This window comes from Pithys albifrons, chromosome 19, assembly GCF_047495875.1.
Source record: "Pithys albifrons albifrons isolate INPA30051 chromosome 19, PitAlb_v1, whole genome shotgun sequence".
NCBI lineage: Eukaryota > Metazoa > Chordata > Aves > Passeriformes > Thamnophilidae > Pithys > Pithys albifrons.
The window spans coordinates 6,293,834-6,318,173 of record NC_092476.1 but is presented as its reverse complement, the minus strand read 5'-3'; the positions used below and the strand labels follow the sequence as shown (position 1 = coordinate 6,318,173).

The window sequence follows — 24,340 nt, the reverse complement described above, 5'->3', positions numbered from 1 at the left end:
TAAATCCTTCTTGGGCACCAGGGCAGGTGGTGTGGAGGTGTTAGGGCAGGGTGACCTCGCTTGCGTGGGTTATGTGTGACCCAAAACCAAGCTCGCCATTTTCATAGCACGTGAGAGCGCGGGAAGGGCCTAGAGCCGGGGGCTGAGCCCGGTTACACCCTGGCAGCGTGTGCCCTGCAGGTACCGGGGTACTTAGCCTTGATGTGGCACTTAACTAAGGTGTTAATTACCTAATGAGCGGGCACCTCCTGATGCCTGCGGGGCCAGGGGCCTCCCGCAGCCTAACCCAGCAGGAGCGGGGCAGCGCTAGGGCTGGCCGGTGTCGCTGATCCCGGGAGAGACACGTGGCCTGGCTGCCGCTCTGCCTGAACCACGGGGCTCGGTAACCCCGGCAAGGGGCCGGGACGGCCGGGGACGAGCCGGGATATCCCGGGCGTGTGTGGGGAGGGGAGCGCCGGGAGAGCCGCGGCTGAGCCCGCCCCGACCCCGCCCCGGCCCCGCCCCGCCCGTCGCGGCCGGTGGGGCGCGGGCGGCGGGCAGGGGCTGCTGGCGGCGGGGTCGGGATGGCGCAGCCCGGGGAGGGCTCGGGACACACGACGGCCGCCAGCGCGGGCATGGACAGCAACGTCCTGGCCATCGTCATCGCCGCCAGTGAGTGCCGGGCGTGGGCTCCGGCGTGGCCGGGAGCGGAGCGGGGGCGGCCGGCGGGCGGGATCGGCCATTGCCGGTGCCTCCCGGGCTGTGCCGGTGAGGGGGTGAGGGGTGCGTCTGGGGAGCGGTCGCTGCAGCGTCCGGCCCTAATCCGGGATCCCGCTGGCTCCCGGGGCTGGGGGCTGGCGGTGCCGGTGGGCTCCGCGGAGCAGCGCGTGGGCCGGGTGGGAGCCGCGGGTTCCCGGGAGACCGGAGCGCCGGCGAGCCGGCACGCTGCCGAGGTGCTGAGAGAGCCGAGAGTCCCGGGTGGGGGATGCTCGGTGGGTCGCCCGCGGCCGGTCCCTGCTGCCCCGGTCCGGGATGGGGTGAGCCCCTACTCCGGCTCTGCAGGTTCTTCCCGGTCTCGGAGACGAAGAGAGAGATGTTGGTTACAAAGGGGCTTTGGCGGGCAGCAGGTAGAACCGACTTCTCCGGGGCTTCTCCAAACTGCTCTGTGCCGCGGCAGCCGAGGGGCGAGGGCGGGCGGCAGAAGAAGGCCCGTGGGCCCGTCAGGCCACCAGCTCACTCCCCACTCCTTTCCCCTGCCAGCGGTATCCACATCTGTCTTCATCGTGGCGATCCTCATCCTACTGCTGCTCCTGTACCACCGAGACCCCATGTGCTGCCAGTTCCTCTGCTCCTGCCGCTTGTTCCAGACCCCCAGCCAGTATGTGAGTGTCCTCTGAGTCCTCCCTCTATTCCTCCTGCCTACAAGTCCCCAGCTGCCCCCCGAGCCCCTGTTCCCTTGTGCTGGGTCTGTGTGGCTGCACTGATGGGCTTCTCTCCTGCATCCTGGCTGAGGGGTTGCTGATGGATGAGGACCTCTAAAGGAGAGCTGTCTCCTTGCTCCTGCTCTATCCCAGAGATCTATCCACCCACCCAGTCCTGCCTGGCTGTGCCATTAGGGTTGTATCTTCAAGGCCTAACACTAACAGGTCCCCCTGCTTCCCACGCAGCTCAGGGAGGTGTCCTCCTCCCCTCTGTGGGGTCGGGCTCTGCTTTACAGGGAAGGGGCCCAGCAGGGAAGGGGGCTGGAAGCTGTGGGCAAAGGCAGACAAAGCCGCTCGCATCCCCGGCGACTGGCTCTCTTGTGTACAGCTCCTGGGGAAGGAGCAGTGAGACACAAAGCCTTTTCGTTCGCATCTGTAATTTCCTGGGGCTGGCTTTCAGCTGGGGAAGCTGAAGGGAAAAGAGCAGCATGTGCAGCCAGCACTGCTTTTGTGGTCGTGACTGCCTGGAGAAAGCTCAGCCTCCAGAGCTGGAGGGATGGCTCTTGAGGAGAGGGCTGCAGGTACCGCTCCACAGTCTCAGGGAGAAGAGGGAACATTCAGCCTTGCTAGCAAGGGATGGAGAAACTTGTGCTGAGAAAGTCAAATCTAATAATCCAGCACAGGCTGGGGAGTCCCCAGGAGAAATCACAGGGGGCATGGGCTCTGCAGATGGTGCAGCCATGATTCATTGCTCCTTTCCCTTCTTCCTCCCCACTGCCTGCCCATGGCACACATTGGGAGTGGGCCGTGCTGCTGTGCTCCCTGTCCTGCAGAGCTTCTCCCTGCGCCCTGAGCTGCAGCTGCAGAGCCTGCACTGTGCTGGGGCCTGATTCTGGTGTGGGAGTTTCAAACAGGGCTGTGTGGAAAGATGGATGCAAAGAACTGTATACAGAAAGGGAACTTACATAGGATGTGTTTCCACTGGAAAAAGTTGTAGCATGTCAGGCAGCTTTCAGGCAGGTGCAGTTGTTCTGCTTTTGGTTATCAATTATAAAAGTTCAGCCCTGTGTTCCTGCAGCCTCAATAGTTGTGCTGTAGGGCCGAGACAAACAGTTCCTTGGTTGTTAAGGGGAAAAGTAAATCAGTCATTCATGGGCATCCCTGGGAGTTTCCGGGCTGTTTCCTGCTGGCAGAGATGAGGTTTTGTGAGAGCAAGGAATGGCCATGGTTCAAGTCCTGGCTCTGACTTGAGGGGCTGTTCTCTGTGAGCAGGATTTATGCTTGCTGTTGCTCAACACCTTGACAGGGAATCCAGTTTAACTGGAGAGAGACTGCTCAGGAACAGCACAGCTATTGCCCTGCAGATTTGCTCCCTGTGTTATCCTGAAATGACAACCTCGGTAGATAAGGGCTTACAAATTCTGTAACCCTGAGCATGTGACAGAGCTCTTATCTACACCAACAGAATAATTGGGTTGGTTTTTGTTGTCCCCTGAAGAGAGATGGTTCTGCTAAGTCTCACTGAAACCCTGCCTGAGGCCCAGGCTGTCCCTCTGCCTGTGCTGTGCCCCTTGGAGCGGGTCCTGCGCTGCCGGGGAGGATGTGCATGAGCCATCGCTGTTGAAAACAGGCAGGGACAGGTTGCCAGCAGTGAGAGCTGCATGAGCCAGATGGGCAAGAGGGAGCAGCTCTTCCTCTGCCAGAGTCCTTCTTCCCAGGCTGTCCCGTGCAAGCTCCAGGACAAGATACAAGGGATTTTGGCTTTGCTCATGTCGTCCTCATTGCAGGACCACCCCCCACCCTACTTCAGCAGCAGCCAGCGGCTGGTGGGACCCCAGCGTGGAGCCTCACGGCTGGAGAGCGCTGCCGAGAACCCCGGCATGCAGGTGATGGCAGGGGCCCTCATGGGCTTGGGAAGACTGTGGTTACAGGATTCACCTGGGGACAAGGTGCTGAACAGCATCTTCTGGTGCTGTCTCAAAACTTTGGGAAGTGCTGCCTGTATGTAAAAACTTTGGGGGAAGGTGGGGCATGTGTGGCAGGGATACTGCAGAGGACACCACAGTGCCCTGAGGTGTTTGGGCATGAAATGCCAGGTAGATCCCTGGCGGCTTGGGATCCTGCAAAGCAGGTTGAGGTGTAATTGCCTCCTTGGAAGGGATTTCCTCTCTAGGTGTTGAAAGAAGGGCATTTGCAACTTTGAGCCCTGAAGTAACTCAAAGTGGCATCAGGTCATGAACTTCCCGTGAAGACAGCCACTATCCCACTTGACCCTTCTCTCCTGGGCTGGGCATTTCTAGGGAGATGAGCTCTTCTGCGTTGGACCCCCCAGCACCTACCAGCTCCCTTCCTGGGAGCAGCCCCGCTTGCCAAGCTATGAGAGCGTGAGGAAGAAAGATCGCCAGCGGGAAATCCATCAGATGATTGCGGAGAGGTTTGGGCTGTGGGCAGAGCCATCCCAGGAGGTGAGCATCCCCTCCCTGCCCAGGGCAGTCTCAGCTCTGGTCCCTATCTGTCTTGCTTCAGCAGTTGGTGGTAGCGGAGGACTCTGTTCTCTGATTGCCTTTCCCTGATAGCCTTTATCGCTGGGAAAGCACAAAGTCTGTCTGTATCGGGAGGCTTCTTTGGAGTACATCTGTGCTGGTTAATGATCCATCTGCCCCCCGGTGTGTTTGCAGAAATGCCTGTGCTGGGAGGCAGGGCAGAGCCCCAAGGAGAACAGGGCAGGCCCTTCAGATCACCTGCTCCATACAAGTCCAAGCTGAGAATGTTATTTTTGGATCTCTAAGGCTTCCACAGCTTCTTGCTCCCTTCTCCCTGCAGGACACTCCTGGGAAGTCTCTCACTATTACCTTGAAGTGTTTATGGCTTATTTATGAGCAGGAGGCTTTGCCTGTTATGATACTTGGATTTGCACTCCCACAACAGAACAGAGAAAAGCAAGTGCACCTGTCAAGTAGGTCCTGCAGCAGCATCCTGAGAATCTCCCATGAACAGAGACCTCATTGCCTAAAGCAGAACAAAACCATTTGAAACTGAGCAGATCCCTGTAAATTCACTGATTTAGCTGGATTTTGAGCTCTTAAAGTTGTACCATAAAGTCTGGTGTAGTCAGCACTTGCCACTCAGTGTTTGGAGCTGTAACTGAAGATACCTGCCCTGACTAACTTGATCTAGTCTAGACTAGACTAACTCTAGTCCCTTCCTATGCCAGAGGGTTGGAACGGATGATCTTTAAGATCCCTTCTAACCCAAACCATTCTGTGATTCTATGAAACCAGAGCACTGAGAGCACAGGAGAGTAAATACTCAAAGATGTGTAGTTGAGGAACTGCAATGGAAGCTCTTCCACAACAATCCCTGGGCCACTCCTGTCACGTGTTGTGGGGAGAAGGCTAGTCCAGCTCTGACACAATAAACATGACAAGGCCTGGAGGTTCTTTGCTGCTAAGCAGTGAAACTCACTGCCGAAACATGGGTAGAAAGCCTGGTTTGTAGGTGCTTGTGTAAATCCCAGTGATACTTCCCTGGTTAAAGGAAAGTAAGTAACAGTCCTCTTAACAAAAGTCGTCTTTTCTGGCCTTGTGCCAAGTCCTTGAAGGGAACTGGGAAGAGCAGGAACCTGGCACGAAGTGTGAGGGAGGCAGGTTTCTGTCATGCTGTGTTGCAGACTGATGCTAAGCCCTCGTCTGCAGGTGTTCCTCAGCCAACAGCCGGCTGTGCTGGGGGCTGCGGGGGTTTAATTTCAGGCTGGTGGTGGTTGTCAGCCTTGTCATCCGCTCTGTAAGAAGAGGTGGGATAATCTCCTGGTTATTTCTGATCCGCTGTAATGCTCTTCCTCTCCCCTCAATAGATGCCGCCTCCCTACGAACATGCTCTGAGGCATCCTCCAGCTTTCTCAGGAACAGCAGCAAGCTCAGAGACCTTGGACAGATGTGGTGTTCCAGACCCCTTCCATGCCCCTCTCAGCTACCAAACTCAGCGAAACACAGCGGTGTAAGGCCTTGGCGTCGGTGTGCCGCTGCTTCCCGTGCTGTCAGCAACAGAAGTGCCTGGGACACCATTCTCCTCCGCAGGGAATGGCCAAACCTTCACCCAGATCCACAATCAGCCAAGACCCAGCCAGCACTGACATCCCTTCCTGCAGCACAAGGACAACCAGGGAGCCACTGCCGGGTACCGCGCTGAGAGGAGCAACCAGGGACGGACATCTGCTTGCTCTTCTCTGGCAAACACTGTTACTAAAGGTGACGGACCAGCTGCTGGAGCTGCACTGGGCAAAGCCAAGGTGAAGGTCTGCTCAGCCACAGCTCCTCAGGAGCAGCCTATTGTACCTCAGTGAGCAGCACTGCTGGCTTTACAAAGGATCGGACCTCAGACACTGGTTGTGTCGTGCTACTTCACTTGTTTCTTAGTTATCGAGTGTTTTACTGTATCCCTGTATTGGCTGCCAGGTGGGAATCCCCACTGTTAGTGGATCTACACTGGAGCACCACTGTGTGCTCTGGCAACAACGGGCCACTGTGACCAACAGCAGTTTTGTACAGACCTCAGACACGGATTTGGAGAGGCTTTGGAGGTTGTGTCACCTGGTGTATGCAAATACACTGAGATGAACTATGGGATGGATTTGCAGGCTGGGAAAGGACAGATGTGTGGACACAACAGCTGGTGGTCTCCATGAAGAATGTGAAGCATAGGTGAACAGGTGTGGCTGACCTAGTTCACCTGGTCTTCTGCAGAGCAGAAGAATTGTCTAATAACGTCAACACTGGTGTCCTTACACCACCAATTTTGATAACCTGTTTTCTACTGCAAAGTCAATGTTTCAAATTGTTTACAAACCTGTAGATAAAATGAGATCAGTTTGGCCACAAGGTATTTTATTTGGGCTCCTTTATTTTGAGCAGTAGAAGCTCAAAAATGTCACATAATGACTCAAAAGGATTAGTCTCCTGGGTTATGGCTTTATGATACACCTCCAGCTGCTGAGCTTCAAATATCAGCCCAGACTTCGGCATCTTACCAGGCCCCCTCAACTTAGTCATGAGTTAGAGTTATGCCTGTGAACTTGCCTCATGTGGCCAATGAATGGAACATTCAGATATATGAGTTAATCAATGAGACAGAGGGAAGAATCCAGCTTCCTGGAACACAGCATTAGGTGCATGTGAAAAAGGATCTGTTCTGCAGTATTGCAAATTAAGGTACAAACAGAACAGTAATGACTGTGTAAAAATAGAGGGAATTATGAGGGGGATGAGTACTGACATAACAGTGATTGTAGAGGGAACGCATCCAGTGGCACAACAGAACAGGTTGTCCAGATACTGAATGAACATGGGAACACATTCCATGATCAGCCAAGACCTTCAGCTGCCCCACAGCATTTATTAAACACTCTTAAAAATGCCAGCAGGTGATCACAGTGCCTGAACACCAACCACGTGTGCTTTAGGAGCAAAACCACATCCTAAATCAGTATCTTCAGAGATAGAATACTCTTGTCCTCAGATTCCAGTTCAGCTGCCGTGGTCTGTCCTTCCCATCTGTGCCTGTGTGACCCAGGAGGCTCACAGCATGGTGACCAGTTTGAAGCTTCCTACCTCTGTGTTGGGGATGACACTGATAAAGGTTTTATAAAGGATTGCTCCTTTGGGCAGGCGGCAGATCACGTCCCTGCTCTCAGGGCTGCGGGGTTGGGGTACATAGGGCTCCTTGGTGTATCTCACAATCCCGTCCTCCAGGGCGTAGAGTGTGTTGTTACGGCCCATCCCCACCTGGGAGAGGATGAGGAGCATTAGAAAGGAGGGGCTGGAGATCCACAGCTAAAGCAGATCTGATCACTGGTCTGCCTCGTTTGATATCCTGGCTTCAACAGCATCTGTTACTTTGTATTTTAACATAAAAGAAAGCCACACAACTTGCTTCCAAGCAATCAGTCTGCAATGGTGCTCAGTACGAGGGAGGAGACACCTGTTCCACCCTGAAGCACAAGTTCCTAGTCAGGTCACAGAAGTGTTTTGGGATACCCGTAACTTGCAGACCTTCCCTGAGTACCACAGACAGGCTGTGTGCCACTGGGCAGGCTCTGTGACTAACAAATACCAGGTGATGAAACCCAGTGTCAGGATATATAGCACACAGGGATGAGCATTAAGAATGAGATGGAAAGAGAGGAGGCAGTGGGTGTGGGACTCTGGTGGGCTGCTGTTCTCTGAGAACCCAGGAAGAGAGAGAAGAGGCCTTACGTGAGCGCCGGGGTGCCAGCGGATCAGTCGCTGTGTAGCCAAAATGTTGCCTGCGTGGACAAATGCACCTGCAAGAGAGTGACGGGTCAGAGTGCAGAGAAACAGCTCCCCAAAGCCCTGGCAGAACACAAATGGTGTTCTAGGACTTACAAATCACAGCTTTCTGTGGGCGTTTTCTTAGGAAAAATTACTTTAAATGCTAAAAGCATCTTAACAAAAATGCTGTTAGCAGGAAATGAAGGGCAGCTGATAGACCATGGCAAACAGTCAAGTCTGAAAAGACTGCATCTGGGGTACAAGGCACTTTCTGGTTGCTGAAGGCAGTTGTTTTACTACCTTTACATTGATATGTTTCCATCAGCAAAGCTAATAATTATTAAGCACTCAGCTGCAAGAATCTGTACTTTGGCTTCTGCTAAGCCTTGTAATTCTCTCCTTTGTAAACACTGGAAATACTCAGTTTTTCCACCCAGCGTGGGGGGAAAGTGCAGTGCAGTTATGAGGTGTCCCACAGCGTTCCCTCCCTCCCTCCGGGTGCTCCAGAGAGGCAAAGGCAGAACCAAAGTACATTTTCTGTAGGCAATTTTGGCTGGTGGCCGGCGGGGCTCCTGGGGTGGGAGGCTGACTCATCCTGCCCTCCCACCGGCGACCCTTGATCACTGAGGTTTCACTGATCCTCCCCTTTCCTTTCTCCTGGAAAATGCCCTGCCCACCTCCTCCAGAAACACTAACAACTGACACGTACCAGGGGGGAAGCTGTGAAGAACCCAGTGAAATGCAAATAGGACCCAGCAGGTACTCAGACCTACCTTCTATTTTTTTAAATCCGTAGCGTTTCCCAGGGCTGCGGCCACCCAGGTTTTTTGAGCTGCCCCCAGTTTTCTTAGAAGCCCATCTGACAGCAACCAGGCTTGTCTGGGGAGTGGTTAGAACTAGGTTTGGAGAAAGAACCACAACATCAGCTGGAAAAACTATTACACATAATTTCTTTTGTCAGATGTAAAGGGCATCAGTTAAGATAGGCTTTAAAACTAAAAGCAAAAGAAAAGCCCTGTGGGAAAAAAAAATACTTCCAAGATAATTCAAGCCACTGTGGCTAAAGTCCCATGCAAAGAGGCCACATCTCAAGTGCTGCTGCTGCCCAGGGATGAATAAAATTCATCAATGGCGTTAAAGGACATGCACAAATTCCTGTTTCTTTCTTGTAAAATGCAGTATAGATGTCCCTGGTTGTTGGGGATTGCTCTTACATTGCTTTGAGGAAACACAAGTTGTCATCTCTGTTTTGGTTTCCCCTTTGACCAAATGGCATTTACTCACACAGTTATATCCTGAAATCTTACAAATAAGCAGGCTCCAATTCAGGACAATATATAAGCATATAACCAGTGGTAGTCCAGAAGAGGCCATGGAGATGCTCCAAGGGCTGGAGCTCCTCTGCTCTGGAGACAGGCTGGGAGAGATGGGGGTGTTCAGCTTGGAGAAGGCTCCAGGGAGATCTGAGAGCCGCTTTCAGTACTTAAATGGGCTCCAAGAGAGCTGGAGAGGGACTTGGGACAAGAGATGCAGGGACAGGACAAGGGGGAATGGCTTCAAACTGACACAGGTCAGAGTTAGGTGGGGTGTTGGAAGAAACTCCTCCCTGTGAGGGTGGGCAGGCCCTGGCACAGGTTGCCCAGAGAAGTTGTGGCTGCCTCATCCCTGGAAGTGTCCAAGGTCACGTTGGACAGGGCTTGGAGCAACCGGGATAGTGGAAAAATGTCCCTGCTCATGGGCAAGGGGGTGTAACGAGATGATCCTTCAGATCCCTTCAAACCCAAACCTGCCCACGATTCTATGAAACACTGTTGAGAAAAAGATAACTGCTCCACAAACCCACATCAATTTCAAGAGACTAATTTACCAATTCAGTAAACCAACTACGCAAAGACGAACTACACCTACACTTTCACATACACAGACACTCGCATTCCACCACAGCTCCCGGGAGGGGGAAAAGCAAAACCCCTGACGCCGAGCTGCCGGCGGAGACGTCTCCCCGGTGCGAAGAAACGACCCTCCCTGGGAGGAGGAAACCCCATCTCGACCTCATGTTCTTTCTCCCACCCCCTCAGAGGGCGGACACGACCCCTCTCACTCACAGAGCTGCCTCAGCGCCGCCATCTTGATGGCACCTCCTCCCCGCTGGGAGGGCGGGGCGAGTGCGCGTGCGGCTGGCGGCGATTGGCCCGAACGCGCGCGTCCGCGCGCGTTCGAGCCAATCGCCGCCAGCCGCACGCGCCTCCGGGCCAATCAGCGCCCTGCGCGGGCTTCCCCCTCAGGCCGGTGTTCCTGAGAGGAAAGAGTGTCATGGCGGAGTTGGGATCGGAGAGCGGCAGCGATGAGGAGCTGCCCAGCTTGTCCTCTCTGGTCCAGCCACCGCCGCGCACCGGCGAGCTGAGCCGCCCGCTGTCCCTGTCTGCCAGTCCTGAGGCGGGTGGGATGGTGAGCAGCGGGAGCGAGGAGATGGATTGCGAGGTGGTGGAGGTCGCCCCTTTGCGTGACCGGCTGAAGGCGAAGTGGGGAGAGGGTTGTGAGACCTGCCAGGTGGGAGGTGGGGGTGTGGAAGGGGCGGCTGGGCTGTGTGATGGTGGTGACGTGATGGCTTCTGACAGCGAAGTGCTGTGGGAAGACGTAGAGCCGTCTGGAGGAGTGTCTTGTGGCAGTGAAAATGGCACATGTAGTGCTGAGAGACCCTCGCTGCCTGTCGACTCAGACCAGATTGGTGGCCCCCTGGCAAGCAGAGCAAACCCAGAAAAGCCCCTCCCTCCCAAGAAGCGACAGTGTGGTCTGAAGGAAAGGGAGGCAATCTGCCAGGCTGCGTGGCAGAGGAGGAAGGAACGAGAAGCAAAGAGGAGGCAGCAGGAGGAGGAGAAAGAGAGGAAGAGAGCCCTTGCCAAGGTGCTGAAAGCTCAGCGGCCAGGAGAGTGCCAGAAATACATAACAGTTTTGCTAGATCCAGGTAGTTGTCCTCACAACCTGCACCTGCCTTGTGCTGACTGTTGTCACCTCTTTGTGTAGCCCTTACCCATGCATCGATTTCAGTGCTCTTACAGGTGGAAGGTGGTGAGCAGATCCTTAGTGCTTTGCGGGCTGCCAATTATTCCTGTGTGGTTGAGAGTCAGGCTGTTCCCTGCAGCATCACGTGGAGGAGAAAGACTGTGTCATCTCAGGTGTGCAAGCAAAATCTTGCTGTTCTTGCCTTTTTCTTCCTCTGCTATTTGCAGTCATTTTTAACTGTATTTAGCAACCCAAGTAAACACCCCCTAATCTCCCTGCTCAGAGCTCTGAGTGGGAGTCTGAGTGAATTCTAAGCAGACTGTTGGCCTGACTGTTTGTTTTCTTATCTGAACAGATGGGAGGAGGAGATGAATGGACAGAGGAACCAAATGTGCTGGTTCTGCTTGGCTTGGGGGAGTTTTTGTCCATGGCTCACAGCTACAAACAAGTGAGAGTGCTTATGACTTTTGTGCTCCTGTACATGACTTGATGCAAAACTGGTATTTTGTCATCCCTCTTTGTGGCAGGAATGTTTCAGTGTGGGATGAAACTTTAGGTGTGGGATGAATGTAGGGTTTCAGTAAAACAGAAATCTGGGTTTAGAAGCCATTAATGGATCAAAACCAATGGGTTGTATAACGTAAAGTTCTGACAAACTTTTTTTCCTAGTTAAAATTTTTCACACATTCCTGAAGACCTAACACTGTTCCATCAAGTGGGATTATTTTTTATTTCTTTCTGCTGTAACTTTACATGGGGTCAGGTATTTTGTGCTTGCCCTGAAGAGCAAGTGTGAACAGACTCATCTGTAGACCCAGAAGAAGAGCCATAGTTTGCTGTGCTTTCATGTGTTCCTCAGAAGGGTTTAACTCCTTTTTTTTTTTCCACTGATCTCTGCAGAAGGCTGACAGCTGTACAGAAGGGCAGGAGGAGACCCTGCAGGGCTACGTAGCTCATGTGATGGAGAAACTCCCTGGCAGAATTCTGGCCCTGGCAGTAGTTGGAGTAGAAAATCATTTCAGGTTAAACTTCTTTCCCTCCAAACATTTCTATGTTTTCTCTGCCTTGAAAAATGCCATAAATGTTTACATTAATTCCTTCTAGCAAAGACTGGAGTATAAGAGGTATTCCCACCCAGAACTGCTCCACTATTTGTTAGACAGAAAGAGAAGCAAAGGCCCATCCAGCCTCTCACCCTGGTCTGACTTTACTCTGTGTAGGTCCCTTGGAGTTCAGACAAAACGGAGACTGCGACGGGCAGCAGCAAGTGGGAATGAAGAGAGACAGAGAAAACGGAGGAAAAAGGAAGCTGAGGATTCTGGCCTGGAGTTAACCAGAATGGATGTGGAAGAAGTGAGTACCTTTAAAAGTTATGCAGCCACCATCTGTTGTCTGACAGTGTTTGAACGCAGTCACACACTTTGTTGGACAGGAGGGTGCAGCCTTCGTTAGTCCATCTGTCTGTGGACAGAGCTCTTGGGGGTCAGTTCCCCACTGCTGTCACGTACCCACTCTCACACAGACTGAAGTGTCTCATTCACCTGGATTCTGATGTCACTCTCAGCACCTCTCACCCTTCATGGCCTATTGGCAAAGCCCATCAGTGGTGGCCTGTGAGAAGCAAGTGTGCCATGGGGGAGCTGCAGCAGCTCAGAGGACACTGAACTGATACTGCCTGGCAGGAGACAGACTGCCCCTCAGAACTTCAGTGCCATAAACTGACTGTTTCTAAAATGGGGAGACAGCAGATGTTGTCCTACAGCAAGATCTTTATGGCGCTTTTCTGTTTCAGATGAAAGTAGGGTTTGATGTGACAAGACTGATTGTCCCATGTGTTGTTTCCAATGTTGATACAGGCCCTGGTGGATCTGCAGCTATGCACACAAGTCCAGGTCAGCTTTTTTGAGAGCTGTGAGGAGCTTGGGGAATATGCCACCATGTTCACGAAAGCTGTGGCTGAGGCACCATTCAAGTGAGTAATCAGAAGAGGTTTTGTCCTACATTTGGAGAGGCTGCACTTCCAGTTACTGGGAGGGAATAGCAGGTACACCACAGTGTATTGTGGTTTGTAAAGGGGAAGGCTTCACAAAATAGCTGCTAATGCAGCTCCTTCAACACAGGACTTGTTCTTGAAACTGATGTTCTGCCCTTGGAGAGGTGAGAACAGACCCTCGTTTCACAGAATTGCAGACTGGTTTGGGTTGGAAGGGACCTTGAAAATCATCTAGTCCAATCCCCTGCCATGGGCAGGGACACCTTCCACTAGACCAGGTTGCTCAGAGCTCCATCCAGCCTGGCCTTGAACAGCTCCAGGGATGGGACATTCACAGCTTCTCTGGGCAATTTGTTCCAGTGTCTTGACACCCTCAGGTTTCACACTGGAGTCTTGATATGAAGTAAAGCTCTTGTTCTCAGTCAGATTTTTGGAGTGGGAAGGGAATGTAAATAGGGTTGGGCTCTTACAGTGCCAGCTTTTCTTCTTCAGTGCATAGCCAAGAGAGACGTGCCTGAGAATGAACCACTTTGCTGTTCAGTGGTTGCACAGTGATAGCTAAGAAAGCCACCTCGTGCTGTCTCACAGAATCCTGGCATTCCTGTCCCGGCAGCTGCTGGATTTTCCATGTCAGCAATACAAAGAGATGAGATGTTGTTAAAATGATACGTCAAAGTGTTATTATGGTTGACAGCCAGAAAGTGAATTCTCGTTTACCACTTTGTGTGTTGGGTTGTGTCAGGATTGCTGCCGAGTACAGGATTGCCTTTTTTTCAGTAGCAATCTGGGTCTTAAAACAAAGAAATTGGTAATGCATGTAAAGAGAACAGAGTCAAATTGTTAGCATTTCTTTTGATGCCAGCAGTGTCTCTAACAGCATGAGTGAAGGACAGTGCTCTGGCTCTGTGACAGCAGGCACAGGGACAGGATTTTCTTAATTGTCTCATTTGCTTCCTCATTCCTTGTTCTCCCTAGGCGAGAGCGAGAACAGACTGGGTTCCCTTTCTACTTGGAGAAGAGTTGGTGTGGAGGGGTGAAGGTGGATCATTCTGGAAAGGGTCTCTTGAAAGTTTGGAAGAGGCAGATACAGCAATTTAACCGGGTCAGCCCTGAGATGGCTGAGGCCATCGTGTCTGCCTACCCTTCTCCTCAGCTTCTGATCCAGGTGAGGATCCCTCAGGAACACCCAGCGCTGTGCTCAGGCACCCAGCTAACATAAGGGGTGGAAGAAATCATTCAACTGGCATTGAATTAGACACAGTGATTCTCATGACCTGTTCACTAAGGTAGTGAAGGAACTGATTCCTTGGCATCCACTGCTTTGGCTTCTCAGAGCAGACCACTGAGCGAGCAGCATTGGTTCTGTCCTCCAAGGTCACTAATGGGGCCAGGGGGAACCAGGTGAAAAATGAGCAGACATTGTGGAAGGGCAGAGCAGTCACAGGTGCATAGCTTTGATGTTTCTTTGAGCAATGGATGCAAGTGGATGATAGTGTTGTTCCTATGTGTTGCTTTTAGGCATATGGCAAATGCTCCTCGGACCAGGAGCGGCAGAACATGCTGGCCAATATCCCCGTGCACCGTGGTGAGGGTGTGACAGCCACCTCCCGGCGGATCGGGCCAGAGCTGTCCCGACGCATCCATCTCCAGATGACTTCCCACAATCCTGACCTCTGTTTGGATTTCACTGGGTAGCTCCAGGGAATAAGGGGTTTACTGTTTGGCTGAACTGTTCAGTTTTCTTCTGTGAAGAAGGGCTTAGATAAGTCATTGATCCTCATTTAAAGACTTAAAGCACATTTAGACTTTATTGTAGCTGGAAAAAAGTTGGATAAAGTTGGTGAATGGCTGGAGTTTACACAAGAAAGATGGTGAACATCTTCCCTAAGGGCATGAGTTTCACACAGTTCATAGTACTGACGTTCTTTTATTTGCCTTTCTATAAAACAAATAATTGTTGAATCTTTGCTTCTTAACATGTTGTCTTGAATATAGACAAGTATGTCCTCTGTTGAAAGGAATGCTTCCTCTTGCTCTCCTGAACTGCAAGGAGTTATCTTCTCCCTCCTCTGGGACAAATCTTGATGCTGAAGCAACACAGTGCTGCCTCCACCAGCACCTACTCTAGTGAGGTGGAAGAACTTTACCTCATGAAACAGACTCTCTGTTCCGCTGTGGCAGATGGGAATGAGTAAGACTAATTTTCAGATATAAATTTAGACTGCCCTGATTCAGTCTCCAGACGGCCTAATCTAGAGAGGGTCTTGAAATCTGATTATATGCGCTGGAATTATGAGGTCTAAACAGTTGGCAGAAAAAGCTTCCTTTTAATTAGATTGGGGAACATGGCCTGTCCACGCAGCCATCAGCATTTGTGTGCACACAAGGACAGTTGAGGGCTTTTGTGACAGCAGCACTTACCGAGATGAGTGCTGAGAGAATTAAACTGCATCCAATGTGTGGAAGTTAACTCTTTGGAATTGTGCTGCCTCTAGTGGAAAAATCCCCACCTGCAAGAGCCCTGGCCTGGCCAGCAGCACTGCTGACCTGAATCAATAAATATTAGTCCAGCATTTGCCAACCTATGCAGCACTTGCCTGGGTGGCACAGCTGAGCCCTCCCAGCCGTTGGCAGGAAAGGCTGCAGGGAGGAGATGTTGCTTTGGATATTGTTGGTCATTTTCCTGAACGTTTCTGCATAGGGAGCAAGGATCTTTTAAAAAATGGGATGAATTAGACACCAAAAGCAAAGCTTATAGCTGTTTGAAGGAAGCTTTGAAAACATACACCCTGGTAAGGCAGAGACAGCCCATCCTGCCTTTTATCTGATACTCATGCTGCTGCTCTCTCCTGTGTGATACTCAGGGAACCACAGCCTTATCATCAGGTTACAAAAAGGTGAAGGTTTAATGCTTCGATGGTGACCTTGGTGTGAACTGCTGTGGATGATTTCCACATGGCACTGCTCTTGGCTGTGATTATCCCAGGTATGAGAAGAGGGAGCGAGTCTGGGGACCAGTGTAGGGTGTCTCAGTGAAGTGTGTAGCACAGATACTCTCTGAAACCTGAACTTTACTTCATTTTAGTACTCACAAAGACCCTAAGGATAGGACAAACTTCTGTTTCGTGTTTTTATATGGAAAATTTGAAATGAGTTAATTTTAAGTATTTTCTAGGGAAATCATAAATGATTAATAGGACTTTGCAGAGGCAAGTTTTCTTCTTTAGGTGCAAACTGCCAAACTTCCTGGGCTTCCCCTAGTCCCTTTTCTGCCAGCAGTGCTCCCACAGTGCCACCCAGTGCTGCTGCTGTGACTGCAGCAGGCAGGAATCATTCCCCTACATACTCTGAAATCATTTGAGGCTGTTTCTAAAAGACCTAATTAAAACTAAAACCGCGTTAACGACATAAACATCCACTTCAGACAAATTGCTGTGAAAACTGTTGTATTGAAAATTTTCAGCTCCTTTCAATAGCACATCAGCCTCTTCGCTCCAACATATGGATGCACAGCCTGTACGCCTGTAATTGGTCCTGGAGTGGGCCTTAGTGTATTATTCCCATACAGCCATACCACCAATTTTAGCACAAACAGAAATGAGAGCAAGGAATGGATATGTATTAAAAACCTTCCACCTCCAGCTCAGAGCTACAGCTACCCAGGCAAGGCGAGGGCTGGTTTTTCCCACTCCTATAGACTGACAGCTTCCTGTGCCTCACAATCTTGGTGAACACCACTTGGAGGTAAGAAGTGGTAACAAGTTTAGGTTTAACGTGCGCAAAAAATGGGAGGTACAGGCCAACTGCAAAACATGCACAGCAAAGATGATCTGAACAATAATGCTGCTCTGTGGAGTGGACCAGCAAACCAATGCTAACTGGTTCAAAGCAGTTTCATCAGAACACAATTCCATAGGAATTCTGGCTGCGTAGATGGTGGAAGGAGATGCTGACAAAGCAAGTGCCCATCCAGGACAATCACTGCTGTGAGTTGTGCTGTAGCATGTTTTGCAGGGTTTTGTGGTTCTGCAGAGCAGCCACCACGTCCTCGTAGAGGGTGTTCACGCTGACACACAGGGGTTGACGCTGCAGCTCTGTCAGCTTGCAGGCAGCCAGAGTACAGAGGATGCAGAACAGTACGAAGAGCAGGACTCTCAGCACCGACCGTGACCACGAGGGCTTGTGCCGGGGGGGCTGAGGGGGACGAGAGCTGGAGGCAGGCTCTGTAATGAGAACATGTACAGGACAGAATGTGAGGAATTAATAAAACATCTTTAACAGTCTGTGTTCAGAAACCAACTGTTCGGGCAAGATGCTTTAGCCTCTGCTGCAGTTGGCTTTTGTCATGAATTTTCATTGCTTGGCTCCCATAGGTAAGTAGCTGTGCAGGATTTAACTCTTTACAATGAAAAGTTTCAGATTTAGTTTCATGGGTAGCAGTGAAGAGGGTGTAAAGCATCTCTGTGTTGCACAAGATCTGTACTTCAGTACACCTGAAATGAGTGAAGTTCTCATTAGGAAGACCTGGAGAATTTCCTGAAACTTGTAGCTCCACAGTTCATGGGAACACAGGCAAGGGGAAAAGGGCACAGCAGCAGAGCATATCAGAACTCCTAGAGGTTGCCTCCCCTCCAGTCCCACCATATTCCAGTACCTGGGCTACCTGAAAGCAATTCTGACAGCATGAAAGCCTGATGAAGATGAAATCCCACCCAAAATGGATACTACTTACTTCGGGTCTGTACTGTTTCTTTTTTAGTTTTCTTTTCCATCTCCTGTTTTGCAGCTTTCTGAGCATCATATTCTCGCCTTCTGCGTTCCTTTTCCTCTGCCTTCTCTCGCTTCCGCAGTTCCCTCTCTTGAGCCTCCTTTGCTCGCTGTTCTGCTTCACGCTTCTTCTCCATTTCTGGGGATTAACAGGAAGATTTTCCCTTTTATGTAAAGGGTTGTCATTGCCATCTTCCTTATTACCTGCTCAGCTGATCCCAGTTGGAATGAAGAAACAAATAACTGTCCCCTTTTTTATCGTTTTATTTAGTATTACATACTTTGCATTTTGCTCCCTCAGAATTAGACTTCCCTCAAAATAAATCCCATGCTTTTTTTTCCCATATTTTTATAGGTAACCCTACAGCACATTCCATCTAGAAGACCTAACTATTATTCAGGCAAGAAACCACATAGTTACCCCCCTGCTATCTTTCTCCCTTCATCCCTTCTACCCTGCTACTCCCTGGGTCCTCAGGATTTGAATGGCTACAAGTATTTGTTGGATGGCAATTTGTTAGATGGATTTCAGGTATGTCTGTGCAGACAGCACATGGGGATTCTGTGCCTACCTCGCTCTGCTTGGAGTTTCTGTTGCCGTTGTCGATCCTGCTCGGACTGGATCGCTTTCATGTGCTGCAGTACCTTCAAGGTCCAAGAAAACAACCTGAGAGCTGTGCAGAAGGCTCGTGGCACAGTCAGTTAAGAACAGAATAGCTGGATTGTGGCTGAGGATGGTTTTAGCTGGGCCTCACCCCCAACTCTGACCTACCCCTATGGCTCTGAGGAGAAAGGCTCTCGGACCCTCCCGTGTGAGTCTTTGCCATTAGGAAACAGATCTTCACGTTAAATGCGATGAACTGGTGCTCACCGATACAGAGCATCACAGAGCATTTCTGTTTATGTGAGCCCAGTTTGCCAGGACTTCTCCAGAGGTTTTTGTACAGTAAGCCTAGGCATGGATTATAATGCCTGATTATGCCTCTACTTTCTTGTTAACCAGTGTTTAATCATCTCCTAACTCCACTAATGGAGGAGAATCTCCCTCAGCCAGGTGTTTGTTCTCCACAGGCACAGCAGCAGCAGAGTCAGTGCAGTGAACCTGCACCTCACTGCCTGAAGAAACTTCAAGCTGCTGCAGGAGCTGCCCAGCTTGCTAAGCAAAAAGCAGAAGAAACACCACCGATAAAGTCATGAAAGGAAAAAAAGAGAATAAAAGCAGATTCCTTACCTTGACAGCAGCCTGCTTACACTGCTTCTCATCCAGACAGTCTCCTGCCACTTTAGCCAGGACAGGATCCAGGGGATTGTCCTTCAGATCCAGCCACTTCAGGTTCTGCAGAAAGGCATGACAAAGGGGAGGGTGTAAGAGTACAGCAGTCCTGCAATTATTTAAGAGCTCCAAAACAGAAGTAAAGCACTGCTTAGTTTTTGCATGAATGAAACAGGTACAGAAGACAAGCAGAGATGTTTTCAATAGATTGAGAGAATTTTCACTGAGCTGTGGTGCAGAGCCAGCTGAATTTTGGAATGGGTAGTCAGCAGGATGGATGCTTTACCAGAGAAATCAACTTGAGCAGGATCACAAGACCCTGGGCTGCATCCCAAAGCTTTACGTAACTGCCCAGCAAACAGTTTTACCTTGAGCTGTGCAAAGCTGACTGGCAGGGTGACTAAACGGTTGTTCAGGAGGTCCAGGTGCTGCAGATTGACCAGGCGGCCAAAGTCCAAGGGCAGCTGTTGAAGCCGATTTTTACTCAAGTCCAGTTTCACCAGATGCATCAAACTGCAGAAGTCTGACTAAAATCCAAACAAAACCCAGAGAAAGCTGGTCAGCACCTTTATGGAGGAACCTCTGCAGGGAGTATGTGAAGACAGCCTTCACCAGCCACAAACTCCTAACTTATTACAGGACTGTGATGGAGGAAAATCACTCTCTGAGGTGGGACACAGCGGGACAGATATGACAGCCTGGCAAGGTGACGTATGGCAATATGACAGGAACAAACTTGAGTCTCCACTGCTGATGAAACTGGTCTGTATTCACCTGGGGATGCTCTGGCAGAAAGATACTGCAATCTTCACACAGTGCAACCCTTTTCTCTCTCCTGCCTCAGCCAAACCCACCAACAGCACTGACCCAATCACTGACAACGGAGTCATTCAGCCACTCCAGGATGAGGAAAGCACCAGCTCCAAACATGGTGAGCCTCTGAAGAAGCACTACTTTTTCAAAATATTTCCCAGCACACTCATCCCCACGAAGGCTTTCTAGCACCTTACCGGCAAGGAAATGAGGTTGTTACAGGACAAATCCAAGACAGTAGCTTTTGGAAGAGCGGCCTGAAAGAGAAACAAAGCACTAAATGAACACGGAGGTTCGCCCGAGCCCCTCTGACACCCGCTAGTTCTGCTTCGGCCTCTGCAGTTTCTCCCGCTTCAGTCTGTCCATCCCCCGCGGCTGCTCCGAGGTCACGTCATCTCCGGATCGGTCTCTGGGTCCAAAGGCAGTTCTTATCCCGGGATAGAGCGGCTGACTGAGCAGCGGCTGCCGGGCAGGCAGAACACGGACCCCCCCTCCCCGTCGCTTTAAATATCTGCAGGCCAGGTCACAACATCCTGAACACATCAGGCTCCCCTGCGCTGCCCCTTCCCGGGGACCAAGCCGACACCTATCCCCGCCGAGTCAGGGACTCACCAGCTCCCGGACCGGCACCTCGTTGAGGTCGCAGAGGCTCAGGTCCAGCTCGTTCCCGTCCAGCTTGTCCTTTAGGCTCAGCCCCTTCCCGCCGCCCCGCGACATGGCTCCGCCGGCAGCCGCCAGCAGGGGATGCGGTTCGGAACGGTGGGGGCTGCACGGCTCGGTTCAGCCCGGCACGGCTCAGCCCGTCCCGTCCCGGCGTGGCACGGCCCGGCCCCGCCAGCCACTTCCGCGGCCACGTCCGCGCGGGCCCCGCCAGTCCCCGCCGTGGGTCCGAGCGCGCCCGCTGCCGGCCCGGAGCGGGGCCGCACCGCCCACCGCGAAACGGGGATATCTGAACATTTCCCTAAATCAGAGATGTTCCCTAGTGTTTGATCTCTGCGTGCTTTCAAGCCTAATCCACGAGAAAGGAGACTGAATCCGTGAAGCAGCAGCTCACAGGTTCTAAGTGATGTCCAGGTGTTGGAAAGATAAATTACTTGTTGCCTTGTTAAGGTTTAGGGCTTGGCATGTTTCAGTGATCTCAGATCTAGCGGACAGTTAAACAAGTTTGGGAAGAAGGATGTACCTCTGAGAGTGGACACAAAGAATGCAGAATTTATGGGCCACAAGGGCATTTCACAGAACCCTCAAGATAAGGAAGAAACTAATAAAGCCAACTCAGCAACTGTGCTGAATCAGCTCCAACTGGGTAAAAGGTAATTTTGGCAGGGGGAGATTGCGAGCACCAACCCACAGCCACTGAATCAAGAAAATCCACCAACTCAAGAGACAAGAAAGACTGAGCATGTGGACTAAGCATGGGAAGTGAGAGAATTATTAAATAACAGAAGATAGAACATGAGAACTAGGTAAGTTGTAACCAGTGAACATCAATACCTTTATTTGCTAAAATGTATAAACAGTGAAAAGTTTTGACAATTGTGTCAGGGCACCCCACCTGCCATCGCACTGGCCTTGGGACCCTGGCCAAGCTGGCAGGAGTTTGCATCTGGGCCATGTGAAACAGCCCTGTAAAGAGAAGGAAAACTCCCAGCCCAGCCTCATGGGTTGCTGAAACTCGCATCCAGTAACACCACCCCATGGAAAACCAACCAGTTAACAGCCAATAGTCCCAGTAACAACACAGAAACCCAGTGATCAACACCTGGATTTACAACAGCTGATACAGCTGCTTCAATCTCTCTGCAGTCTCCCTAATCCAAGGGGTGAATTCCTTCTCAGCTGGACTGCTACCCCACAATGTCTCTTCAGAGGGGGAATGCTCCTTGGATGTTCCTGCTATTCTCCCAAAGCTCCATTGCTACAGGAACAGAGCACTCTCCTGACCTGCTGTGGAGAAAGTCAGTGAAAGAGAAAGGAATCTGGAGCAGAGCCAAACTAGTGTTACCTGGTAATGGGATTACAGCAAGGACTAACCTTGAATTCCCTGACCCCTGCGTGATTCTTGGTGTACAGGACCACACAAAGATGTTTTCGTTACTGCAGCGCATTGACCCTGTGGGTGCATTAGTTAGTTTTTAAGCTGGCAGTAAGTCTCTTCCAACACCCAGAAACCAGTGTTAGCTCAGCACAGCGGGAACTGAGACCACAGAGGTCTCTGAGCAAAGGCACCCCAAAACAGCACACAAGAATTTGCCTCATAGAAAGTCCAACAGAGTCTGCCCAAGGCGAAGGTGCTCTCATCCAGGAGATTATAGAAGTTTTTCAGAGCATGGTATTGTTTCTCCAAAGGTGACCAGAAATTAAAGATCTGAGAAGAGCAAGGTCTAATTATCCAAGAACCTCTCCTATCCCCCAGCTTTTCAGAACAATATTTGGAGACTGAGGAAGGGCTAGAGAAGGCCTGCCCCAGGGAATGCAGCAGAAGTCTCTCATTGACAGATCTCTGAGGGAGACAGGTGATTGCTGAGCCCTATGTTACCCTGAGGCAGCGAGGGACTCACATGAGATGCTGTGCAGTTCCTTTCTGTGGCTGGGAGGCACCATGTACAGTCCTGCTCCAGAGAGCAGAACCCAGCAGGACTTTGGGGGCACCAAAGCAAGACCCTCTGCATCTCTGGGAAAGGTCCTTGTCAGTGCAGTGCTGCAGAAACTGAAATCTGGGTTTGCAGAAATCCAAGAGCTTTTGGCTCTTAGTAAAACAGAAGTGTAGATGGTTTACAAAATGTACCTGCTTATTTGTGATTAACTTGAAGGCAGATTTTTAAATCTTCATTAGAACAGAATGATACTTTATGCAATGGTATATGAAGTGGTAGTGCTTCAGGCAGCCTTTGCTTTGACAATCTTGAACAAACATTGCCAAATGTCAAGGTTACATTAACTTCTGCATAATTCTTGGTTTAATTCTTTCTTTAACCAAGATTCACCCTGTGGGCTAATGATTGTTATGTGGGAAGATCAAGCCAAAAGTCTGTTTTATTTTTATTTATTAAAGGTGAGGTGTTTCCATCCCAGACACCAATTTTTTTTCCCCTGTGGTTATACAACACTGAGCACACTGATGCTCCATCAGCACAGACAAAGATAATTGCTTTGTGCTGAGCTGAAATGGTGAAAGAACAAGTTCTGGCCATGAATGTCACACAGCCTTGCATGGCCTGTGGGAATCCATAAACTCACCTCACTGCTGATTGCAGTGGGACTGACTTGAAGAGTTACCTGTGCATGTAGATTAGAAAGACTTAAAACTCCATGAGACAGACAGACAATAACATCCTTCCTGTTTCTAAAACCGAGTGTCAGACACCACAGGTCTGATGGTAGTTGGTTACGAGCACATTTATGGCTTTAGTGTCTGAGATTCACTCTTCTGAGGCCAATATCAATGGTCTTGTTCAGCTTGGTGTGTGTCACTGTTATGCTTAGCATGGCACAGACACACCATGTTCAGGCACACTAATTCCAGCTTCTATCTGGGCAGAGATGCAAAAAGCCTTCAGAAGCAATCCATGACTTAGGCCAGCACTGACAGAACTGTTTGGTTAATGTCCATATGGTATTTAATAGACACAGAGTATTTCTGGGCTTGAAAATTATACTCCAACCCTTTTATTAGGATTAATTACCCTTTGGCCATTGCTGTAGCCATGGCGAGGAAGGCTGTCAGTCATTTTCCGCGAGGAAGAATGACATGTCACCACTTCAGCATCAGTGCTGCTGCAGAGCTCGGCACCACCACGCTCCTCAACAGATGCCTGCCCACACCCCTGCTCTTAGCTGAGGGGGGCCTCAGCCTTGCCCAGCCCTGGATCAGCACTGCAATTCCCAGCCGCTCTCTTCTCCCACAGGAGGGCGCAGAAGCCAGGGAGTGCCTAGAGCTGTTGGTGAGGTGGTAACTGATAACTCATTGAGTGGATAGTGGTGGAGCTCAGCTGGTGACTCCAGGGCTCAGGCACCAAGTCATACAGGTGTAGCAAAGTGGAGGCAGGTGCCCTTCGGGACTCCGTGCCGCCAGCCGTGTGCCGGGGGTCCCTCGGAGCCTCCACCCCTGCACTCCCCGCGCTCCCGGACAGAGCGGGAGCTTTCCCTGCTCCCCGTCCCACCAGGCGCTCCCTCCCCGCCGGCGGAGGGTCCCGGGGCTTCGGGGCCTCTCAGCCACTGAGGATGGGGCGGAGCGGGGCCGGGGCCGGGGCCGGGGCCGGAGCGGGCCGGGCACCGCCCCCGCGCGCCGAGCGGCGGGACGGGACGGGTCGGGTCCCGTCTGGTGGCCGGTTTCTGCCGCCGCTGGAGGAATGGCCACGGCCCGGCTGGCAGCGCTGCCCCGGCACGGGCTGCGGTTCCTGCACCGGGCGGGCTGGCGGTGGGGATTCCCGCCGGGAAGGTAGGAGTGGGCTGGGGACCGGGAGGGAGTGTGGGGGAACGGGTGGTACGGGCTATAGGGGATGGAGGGCTGTTGGGTTATAGGGGATGAGTGGCTGTAGGGGACAGGGGGCTGAGGAGAACAAAGAATGGGGGCTCTAGAGGGTGGAGGTCTGTGGGGACCAGAGATGGGGGGCTGTAGGGCATAGAGGCTGCAGAGGGTGGAGACCGCGTGTGATGGGTGACAGGGGCTATACGGCAGCTTCAGGGTGATGTGAATGTCCAGCCAGACGAGAGGCCACATGCAGGGAGGGCAGGTTCATCTCGGGGTGTGTCACTGTCCCTTGGCTCCCCTAAAAGCCCTCCAAAGTGGGAGACGGCAGGC

General features: G+C 51.4%; 5 protein-coding genes across 5 annotated transcripts in view; 3 read left to right on the top strand and 2 right to left on the bottom strand.

Annotated features, from left to right (window-relative positions):
• Window positions 1–535: 535 nt before the first annotated feature.
• Window positions 536–6,277, top strand: LOC139680665 (uncharacterized). Its single transcript, XM_071573507.1, has 5 exons — window positions 536–651; window positions 1,240–1,361; window positions 3,188–3,286; window positions 3,701–3,865; window positions 5,254–6,277. Exons 1-5 carry the CDS (start codon window positions 564–566, stop codon window positions 5,398–5,400), a joined length of 621 nt encoding a protein of 206 aa, XP_071429608.1. The 5' UTR covers window positions 536–563; the 3' UTR covers window positions 5,401–6,277.
• Window positions 6,278–6,751: 474 nt separating this feature from the next.
• Window positions 6,752–9,838, bottom strand: MRPL27 (mitochondrial ribosomal protein L27). The gene is made up of 4 exons (XM_071573508.1): window positions 9,793–9,838; window positions 8,461–8,583; window positions 7,652–7,719; window positions 6,752–7,180 (listed from the first exon to the last, which is right to left on the bottom strand). The coding sequence occupies exons 1-4, from the start codon at window positions 9,812–9,814 to the stop codon at window positions 6,974–6,976; spliced, it is 420 nt and encodes a 139-aa protein (XP_071429609.1). The 5' UTR covers window positions 9,815–9,838; the 3' UTR covers window positions 6,752–6,973.
• Window positions 9,839–9,988: 150 nt separating this feature from the next.
• EME1 (essential meiotic structure-specific endonuclease 1) lies at window positions 9,989–14,989 on the top strand. The gene is made up of 8 exons (XM_071573741.1): window positions 9,989–10,652; window positions 10,736–10,863; window positions 11,046–11,138; window positions 11,591–11,712; window positions 11,911–12,043; window positions 12,547–12,662; window positions 13,659–13,848; window positions 14,202–14,989. Exons 1-8 carry the CDS (start codon window positions 10,001–10,003, stop codon window positions 14,376–14,378), a joined length of 1,611 nt encoding a protein of 536 aa, XP_071429842.1. The 5' UTR covers window positions 9,989–10,000; the 3' UTR covers window positions 14,379–14,989.
• A 1,088-nt stretch (window positions 14,990–16,077) lies between these two features.
• Window positions 16,078–20,415, bottom strand: LRRC59 (leucine rich repeat containing 59). Its single transcript, XM_071573742.1, has 7 exons — window positions 20,149–20,415; window positions 19,734–19,793; window positions 19,092–19,250; window positions 18,682–18,786; window positions 18,023–18,095; window positions 17,416–17,589; window positions 16,078–16,906 (listed from the first exon to the last, which is right to left on the bottom strand). The coding sequence occupies exons 1-7, from the start codon at window positions 20,251–20,253 to the stop codon at window positions 16,662–16,664; spliced, it is 921 nt and encodes a 306-aa protein (XP_071429843.1). The 5' UTR covers window positions 20,254–20,415; the 3' UTR covers window positions 16,078–16,661.
• A 3,402-nt stretch (window positions 20,416–23,817) lies between these two features.
• Window positions 23,818–24,340, top strand: part of ACSF2 (acyl-CoA synthetase family member 2) — a 36,880-nt gene continuing 36,357 nt past the window's right edge. Inside the window, exon 1 of the mRNA XM_071573666.1 lies at window positions 23,818–23,977. Within this exon, the coding sequence (XP_071429767.1) occupies window positions 23,889–23,977 (89 nt within the window). The 5' untranslated portion in view covers window positions 23,818–23,888. The remainder of the gene's footprint in view (window positions 23,978–24,340) is intronic.